The 8652-nt window shown below is 40.3% G+C and overlaps 2 protein-coding genes across 2 annotated transcripts in view; one reads left to right on the top strand and one right to left on the bottom strand.

The window, feature by feature from the left end:
- The first annotated feature begins 322 nt into the window (after positions 1-322).
- On the top strand, positions 323-2435 carry slc25a4 (solute carrier family 25 (mitochondrial carrier; adenine nucleotide translocator), member 4). Its single transcript, XM_015394965.1, has 4 exons — positions 323-534; positions 1085-1571; positions 1655-1795; positions 1878-2435. The coding sequence occupies exons 1-4, from the start codon at positions 424-426 to the stop codon at positions 2036-2038; spliced, it is 900 nt and encodes a 299-aa protein (XP_015250451.1). The 5' UTR covers positions 323-423; the 3' UTR covers positions 2039-2435.
- cfap97 (cilia and flagella associated protein 97) overlaps positions 2088-8652 on the bottom strand; it is a 13000-nt gene continuing 6435 nt past the window's right edge. The window contains exons 4-5 of the mRNA XM_015394964.1: positions 4225-4378; positions 2088-3666 (exon numbers count right to left, since the gene is read on the bottom strand). Of these exons, the coding sequence (XP_015250450.1) occupies positions 3557-3666; positions 4225-4378 (264 nt within the window). The 3' untranslated portion in view covers positions 2088-3556. The remainder of the gene's footprint in view (positions 3667-4224; positions 4379-8652) is intronic.

Below are 8652 nucleotides of genomic sequence, written 5' to 3'. Positions count from 1 at the left end.
TATATCTCATAGATAGATAGATAGATAGATAGATAGATAGATAGATAGATTCCTCTGTTAATGAGGGGGAGACCAATGTAGGAATTGTCAACAACCATCACATATAACGTATTTTATCATAGTAATAATCTGTCACCAACACAAATGTCCTTTAAACGTCCCCGGCTTAGGCCGACCCCCACTTCCATCCAGAAATATGGCGCATGACCTGAACTTTAACCTCGGATATTTTTCCAGCCTCGTTCATCTGTTCGACAAACTGCAAATCCATCACTTAAACTTCTCGCGATAAACGACCTTGATATATAAGAAACAGCTAAGGGGGTGCGCAGTCCACTTGGTGGGGTGTACGGTTTCCCTTGAGGAGCTTGGGTCGAGATTTGGAACAGCTAAGTGAAGAGGGGAGACTGAAAACAACCAACCATGTCGGACGCGGTGGTCAGTTTTATGAAGGACTTTTTGGCCGGTGGCATCGCCGCTGCCATCTCCAAAACAGCTGTTGCTCCCATTGAGAGAGTCAAACTGCTGCTGCAGGTAACCAGACTGGACCAGCTGTGAGTTGCGCTGTTAATTGTGCATAAAGTGTGTGTAATTGGTGCATTACTGACAACCTATTCATGTGGAAATCACGTTAAAAGATGAAAAGTTCCATTATGCACGATGATGGTTCATATGATCTCGTGCGTAATGGCACATGATTGGATCAACGTGGAGATCCTTTTACGCACAGGTCTGAGGGATGGTGGGAAGGTATAATGGTGTTGGATCAGAATAAAACAGTTACATTATTTGTCCATGATGTTATTTGAATATTTTTTGCTTAGATTGAATGTACTTTTTGAACACATGCTCGTAATATGACGTAGAAAAGAATTGCTAAAATTAACCTAAAAGATGTAATCCAATACGCAGGGAAGTTTCAAGTGACTGGGATTTGCCTTTTAGACTACTGGGCAAACTAAAGTAGATAATCCCTGGGAGCTGAGGGAAATTCAGTGTCTCTGTTGAATAAAAAGGTTGAAATAAAGATTTTTTTTTCTGAAAACACACCAGGTGTAAACCCCTCTTGTTTATTCTCATTTAGGTGCAGCATGCCAGCAAACAGATCACAGCTGAAATGCAGTACAAAGGAATCATGGACTGTGTTGTTAGAATCCCGAAGGAACAGGGCTTCCTGTCCTTTTGGAGAGGCAACCTGGCCAACGTCATCCGTTACTTCCCCACCCAAGCCCTCAACTTCGCTTTCAAAGACAAGTACAAGAAGATCTTCCTCGGTGGCGTGGATCAGAAGAAACAGTTCTGGCGTTACTTCGCCGGAAACCTGGCGTCCGGTGGTGCTGCTGGGGCCACTTCGCTTTGCTTCGTCTATCCGCTCGACTTCGCCAGGACGAGGCTGGCTGCCGACATCGGCAAGGGTACCGCAGAGAGGGAGTTTACCGGACTGGGAAACTGCATTACCAAGATATATAAAACCGATGGCCTCAAGGGTCTGTACCTGGGCTTCAATGTATCGGTGCAGGGCATCATCATCTACAGAGCGGCTTATTTCGGATGCTTCGACACAGCAAAAGGTGCACAAACCAACCATCAACCAGTGAAATGCCTCCATCTGCTGTATATGTGCATTTGTAATGCCTTAACTTCCCTCCTACAGGCATGCTGCCAGATCCCAAGAACACACACATCTTTGTCAGCTGGATGATTGCTCAGACTGTCACAGCTGCAGCAGGCCTGGTTTCCTATCCCTTCGACACCGTCAGACGTCGCATGATGATGCAGTCCGGGCGTAAAGGAGGTGAGTTTCTCCCTGCTTGCAGCAGTTATTGAATCATTGACCAATTCGAGATATTAATGTAGATGTTTAAATCTCCTCCCAGCTGATATCATGTACAAGGGCACAATCGACTGCTGGAAGAAGATCCTTAAAGATGAGGGAGGAAAGGCCTTCTTTAAGGGGGCATGGTCCAATGTGATCAGAGGCATGGGTGGCGCCTTTGTGCTGGTGCTCTATGATGAGATCAAGAAGTTCACCGTCTAAGAAGACACTCCCAACCCCTCAAGGAAACCCCTACACTTTATTAGTCTTATTTTTTTTGTGATATGGTCACACCGACCTGGTGAATTAGGAATCTGGGTTTGTAGGCTACCTCTTCTGTGCAGCAGCTATGAGGGGGGAGTGGATCGGTGTACCTGACCTGGGTTTATGCTTCATTGCACGTGTATATAAAAACCATCAACCATATACTAAAAGGATGTCTTTTAGTTTTAACAGCTGGTGTACATGATGTGATGAGACAGACTATAATACAGGCCAAATGCTTCTCCTGTTAGAGTAAAGGAGCAGTGAAGGCCCCTATGATATGCTGTGACTACTCTGACCCTTGTATTCCACCTCACACATTAATTTATTAAGAATAAAGACTGTCTATAATCCAGACTCTGTTGTCGTGACGATCATTGCTTTAGCTAACATGTTTGGCTTTCATTAATCGCTGTGTTAATGGGTAAACCTGACTAATAGAACCTCGTAATTAGTTAAAAACAAAAAAACCAACATAACATTAAACTAAGGTCCAAAAAGAGCAGCCCTTACAAATACAACATTACATTTACAAGCTTATTTAATTGTTGATATTCCATTATGTCGCTAATGTGAAGACTAAGAAAATTGACCAATGGGCCTTTCACTCACTTCTTTGAATCCTTTATAGAACCACCTATTGTTTCAGCTACAGCTGAAAGTCTTTTTAGGTTATCTTTCTACAAACTATACGTCTTCTTTCTTAGCTGAACAAGACGAGCATTCCCACATCATGATTGCGCTACCTTCGTGTTTGAATGTAGGAAATATGCAGTGTCTGGTGGACTGCTTTACAAACTATCCGTTAACTTTATTCCTGACCAGTCATGTTGTTCTTGATGTTCCTAATGATGGAAACCAAGGACAGCATGGTAGAGGACTTCTCAAAGTGGCTTTTTTTGCTCGATCATATACAATTACAATAAAACATACCAACATATTTCTAATTTTCATGTTCTATCAGAATTAAAACCTTCAGATGATGCTGTATCCCAAAAACAACATAACAGCTATGTGATGCTCCATACATCTTATAGCTTTATGTCATCTTTTTACTACAGCCTGAAAAAAAAAAATGTGTGACACATTTATTGGCTTTGAAACAATCATTTGGTAGAATAAAAAAACAAACAAAAAAACATCACATCTGTAAACAACATCCACTCCTTTTTCCGTTCAGATATTAAACAGCAGCAACATTAAAGTGAAGTGACAACTTACATGTTGAAGCCAAAATATCTGCTGCAAAAGTGATTGTATTTAAAGGTTAAACTAAGGTAATAATTTAAATGGCTTTGATATCAAAGCATAAACTGCAGCATAACTGAACAAAAAAAGAAAGCAAACAATAGAGCAGCTTTATTAAACAATATAAAAGCTAAAATGTCCTAAGCTTTGCAGCATATAAATTAATCAACATCAAATGGCAGGTAATGTGCTTTGAAAGAACCAAGATGCTCTTTATTAGATGAGTTTTTAACACCAGGCAGGACGACTTGAGCTCAGTTTGCTTGAGCTGGGAGCAGATGTTGAACTGGAATTAGGGTGAGCGGCCCTGGAGCTGAGTGCCGTGGAACTCCTTAATGCTGGGAGAGAGAAAGAGGAACCCTTTTAGCTCATTTAGACATAAACAGTTATCGTTTTCAGCACAAACATTTCTACAAGTGAGTTATATAGTCTGCAAGATTCAGAAACTGTATTTAATCCTCATTGAGATATGATTTCTTGCACTATAATAAGATGGAGATGATCAAAATTAAAAAGCTATGAAACAGTAGGAAAATTAGCATGAAACAAGTGACTGATAAATGAACAAGTGATTCCCAGTAAGAGCTTGCAGCTGCTCCAAACGGCTTTAATGTCCTCTCTTTGAGGTAATTAAATCTCTGCAGCCATCTGGATGCAGCAGCTCAGATGTATCATAAAACCTGCAGCTTGACTTTATGAAGACTGCTGATGATCCTCCTTTTCTCTGATTTAAAATCAACAATCCCCATGAGCACCGCATGCAACAAAAAAGTGGACCTACAAAGTATTAACTGCAGACTTAATGTCCACCACATGCTTTATTTCTTTCTATGGGCGAAAAAGTTGTCATTAAATAGTTAAACACACTGATCATGATCAGCTATGAAGAAATTTACCAGAGGATGTATTTCTGGTCCTACTGCTAGAGGTCCTAGAGGCAGGATATGACGAAGCACCCACATATCCCTTCAGGCGCTGGTGGTCGGCCAGAAGTTTGGTTCGGCTAAGCCAAGGTGAGGGTTTGGTGGACTCTAGCTTCTTAAGAAGAGCCTGTAAGAAACAACAAGACCTTTATTCACGAACATCCTGCTAATAAATAGGCATTAATTATTTACACTAAACATTCTAAAAAGCGAGGGTGTTGGTGTCTTTAAATATACATTTAGCTCCTCTAGTTTAACCTATATGGAATAAGAGGTTTTATAGCTTTTTATCTATTTCACGTTTACTAGCATTAACATCTACATTAAAAGTTCCTCCAAAAAAAACATATTTGGCCAAATTATTGACCATTATCATATATATATATATATATATATATATACACACACAAATAAAAAGCATTAATTTTGCTCCAACATGGTTAAGCGAGAATAGTTTGGTTTGTTTTCATTATACGTAAATCAAATTAGATTTGACAAATAAAAAAGCAGGATGAATAATTTGCCCTATATAAAAATTATTTGGACTCAAACTTGTTCAATAATATTAGCTTTTTTTTTAAATAATAAAAAAAAAACTGTCTGTAGAAAAATGCATATACAGTAAAAAGTCCACACATGTAATATGCGCAAATTGAGTACCACAGGGTCCCAGTATATTGCACACACGAGAGTTTACTCTTTCTCTCTCTCTTAAGGTTTATTTATTTCAATTAAATACACCTTAACTGTAATAAGTAATGAGATTTATTATTATTACGGTATGGTTTTATAAGTTTTATTCACTCAGTGGCCTTAAAATATATTGATCTCTTCAGAAGCTCCTTGGAGTTAATATACCAGTTGCATTTTTAGTCCTTTATAAATGTTACATGTGTGATGTTCAGGGGAAAACACTGATCACACGGCAGATTCAATTACTCCTCTCTAAGAATAGAGGAGGCAAAGAGCACTCCTCACAAGATGGAGTTTGGAGAGAACAGTTAGTCCAAAAAATGACTAAAACTCCTCCTATATTGACAACCTTTGTCATCTTTAATCAATAACTAATATAACCTTTAATCAACACATGGAATAAAAGCATTAAACTAAAAAAATAAAGGGGATTATCACCGCAGCACACCATTAGCTGCCAGCTACTAATTTCTCTGTTTCCAGACAGATTCAGTAGCAGTGCCAATAATGTTAATTTGATTTAAATGCTAAATACTATAGTGAAAAGATGAAATATGAAGGGACTGGATACATCTGCAGAGTCTGAAAGGTCTCATAACGTGTCTCAGCAGCTCCGCTGCAAGCTGCCACCTGCTGCCATCTGTCATAGTTCATCAGTATCTGCTTTCAGGGGTCCCCATTTATGGAGGCAGACATCTTTGAACTACGGAAGCACAGAGCTGACAAACTAGTTACTGTAGAGAACGACATTACACTTGAATGTGAATCCAGCAAGTTAGGCCTGTGTAAAATGTACTGTAAACTGCACAGACTAATTAAAATCTCTAATACGATCTATGCAAACAAACCTTTTAATCAGTCAACAGAATAGGTGATGCGGATGTTGGGAAAGCTGCAGTCTGACCATTAGATATCGCTGACAATTACACACTGTAGCTTTAAGCGTGTGATAAAAAAAAAAAAAAAAAAAAAAAAAAAGAACAAAAAAAGAAACCGGTTCACCCTCTAAAAGGAAGCATTTCTATTGGTTTCATGTTATAGGAAACTAACCTGCAATACTTTAAGATAAAATAATGAATAAACCTTTCAGTACAATAAAACATGCTTTGTTATTTAATGCTAAAGCCACAATAACTAATGATCAACACGAGACAACAGAAAGCTTAGACATTTTTTAGCTGCATCAGGCCTTCTACTCTGATTCTATAAATAAAATCAAACTGAAATTCCATCAAATTTGAAGTCAACAATATAAATTTAGGAGAGAATCAACACAGAGAGGCATAAAATAATTACATCTAAGGCTCCGAGATTAACTCTGAGTGGAATCAATGACCAGCCTCTATGAGAAAATAAACACTAAGAGAATGCTGTCATAGTAAACCTGCTGCAAATCAAAGGCCTTCCCAAATCTAGTCTGGCAGGAAACAAGTTGCCGCCCATGTGTAGGGCCCTATAAAATCCGTTTTATATTTTCCCAAATTCCGTTTAATTTTTTCCCAAATTCCGCTTGTTTTGGTTTTAATTTTTGAAAATTCCGCTTTTTCCGTTTTATGTATGTATTTCTGCGCTTCCAATCAATGGAATGTTGACAAAATTTGCAAAACAATAGTTCACCTGACACGTAAAAGTATCGAGGGAACTGCTCAGCTCTGTACTCAGGGCTTAGCGCCGTGTTTCTCAACTTTTTCGCTGAAAGCGGAGCTGTGGAGAGCCGCTTCGCCATTTTTTCAATGTTTTGATGGGGGATGGTGAGCGGAAATGATGGAGCGGGAGGGGTTGTGTCGCCCAGATTTGCGTCCCCCGGTGTGCATTTCCCCCGACGTACATTCTTCTCCCACACAAAAACAGAATTTCATTTCAAATGTAGAAATTCCGCGTTTACACTAGATTCCGCATTCATTTGCCAGTTCCGCGATTCCGTGTTTAGCGGAAATTATAGGGCCCTACATGTGAAAAGACAACAGGATAATACAGTCCCCAGTTAAGGCCACAACCTCCTCTCTTACACAGTGGAGAGATAGAATTAGAAAAGTCCAGATTATGGAAAAAGCAACATCAAGACCACAATTTAAGATTGAGACCTTTGAAACAAAATGGTAGCCTAGTAAACTGACCCCAACTGACTGTGCTTTGAATTTTTGGATGAAAAGCGGGTGGAGTTTTGAGGGTGTGACAACAAAGCTGCGCGACACTGGAGAAAGCACAAGGAAGATGGCAACAACTATTGAACAGTAGCATGCTCTGCGGCAGCAGCAGCTTTCAATGGAGCGCTCTATTGAAAGTTAAAAGTTCTCTTTTCTGTTGCTGTAGTTCAATAAAAGTACATTTTAAGATCATTTGAGGCCAGAATATTATACTTTAAAGTGTCACTATATGGTCCATTTAGCGATTTAATGCGGAATTAAAAAAACAATTTCCAAAGTTGAGAGGACCGCGGCAACTAGTGGAGCTCTGAGGCTAACGGCAGCCAGGGCTAACCGCAGCCCGTCTGCAGTGGCCCTCTCTTGGCATAGTCGTGTGTGAAGGACCGCTGGCTCTGATGGTGATTTTTGACTCAGCTTTGGAATCAGTTTTGGAAGCATTAGGCTTGAGGTTTTTGTGGAAATGTGAGCAGGAAGAGGCTTTACGCTCATTAGTTTTTAAGAAGGACGTATTCGCAGTTTTACAGACAGAATGTTTGTTGAAAAGCCTCAAAAGCAAAATTTAAAGGGGGTCTTAAATTGTGTAAAAAAAAAAATTTAAAATAAAATATTTTTTTGTCACTAAATGTTTTTGTAATGATCTCAGAATATTGGACCCAGAACAGCGAACAGCGAGACAGGCAGTGGTAAAGTTCAAAGCGTTTATTTAATAACAGGTGCGCGGGGCTGCTCGTCTGCTGCGGGGCGGATCTCTGATTCAAATTTCAGTTTGTTCGCGGAGAACATCAGAATCCCGGAGGGTTTGACCGCAGTTGCAGCGGGCGTTGCCCCCCAGAGTTCCTAGAGAGCGAGCGGAGCTCGTTCCTAGAGAGTTCCTAGAGCGAGCGCCAGCCAATGCCGAGCAGCAACAGTCCAGAAGGGAAATCCAAGGCCGAAGTCAGAAGACAGTTCCAGGTTCAGAAGCCGGTAGAATCCAGAACCAGATACCACAAACAGAGCAGACAGGGGTAAGGCAAAACTCGAGATCCTCAGGGCAGAAACTGGTCACAATCGGGAATACAGACAGACTAAAGATTGCTAGGTAACGTCTCACAAAAATACACGAATAACCTGGTGCTGATGGGAGGCAAGCATACAACCTAAATAGGGGAAGAACCAGGTTGAAATGATCGGCGATAATCAGCCGCAGAACCAGTTAGACAGGGGAGAAAGGAGCAAAGGAAAAAACCAAACCATCAGCGCCAAGATTATGACAGTTTTTAAGCTCAACATGTCCAGTATTTAAAATTCAAAACATTTATTCACAAATATGTTCTGTTTTTTGCCAAGTGCAGCCAGCCAATCCTGCTCGCGTATGCAAATTAGCCATGTGCTTTTCCGCAGTTAATAACACGGGCAACGCGGAACAGATTGCGCAACGACAGCAGGTCTTCACTCCTGTTTGTGGACCTCAACGGACCTCCTCTGGACAAATTCAACCCAGTTTCATTCGTCAGAAACTGGATTAAAGCAGGACATGTACGTGCATGAAAGAGAGAGACAGACAAAGAGACAGACAGACAGA

The sequence above is a fragment of the Cyprinodon variegatus genome, unplaced genomic scaffold (genome assembly GCF_000732505.1).
Source record: "Cyprinodon variegatus isolate N-32 unplaced genomic scaffold, C_variegatus-1.0 Scaffold715, whole genome shotgun sequence".
NCBI classification, from domain to species: domain Eukaryota; kingdom Metazoa; phylum Chordata; class Actinopteri; order Cyprinodontiformes; family Cyprinodontidae; genus Cyprinodon; species Cyprinodon variegatus.
The sequence above is the reverse complement of the archived record's forward strand: the minus strand, read 5'-3'. Positions and strand labels throughout refer to the sequence as shown.

What these genes read in the sequence shown, in the direction of transcription:
- slc25a4 (XM_015394965.1), top strand. Translation starts at nt 424, where the DNA reads ATGTCGGACGCGGTGGTCAGTTTTATGAAGGACTTTTTGGCCGGTGGC. An exon ending in ATGCTTCGACACAGCAAAAG is followed by an intron (nt 1,572 to 1,654) that starts GTGCACAAACCA and finishes TCCCTCCTACAG; the next exon opens with GCATGCTGCCAGATCCCAAG. An exon ending in GCAGTCCGGGCGTAAAGGAG is followed by an intron (nt 1,796 to 1,877) that starts GTGAGTTTCTCC and finishes ATCTCCTCCCAG; the next exon opens with CTGATATCATGTACAAGGGC.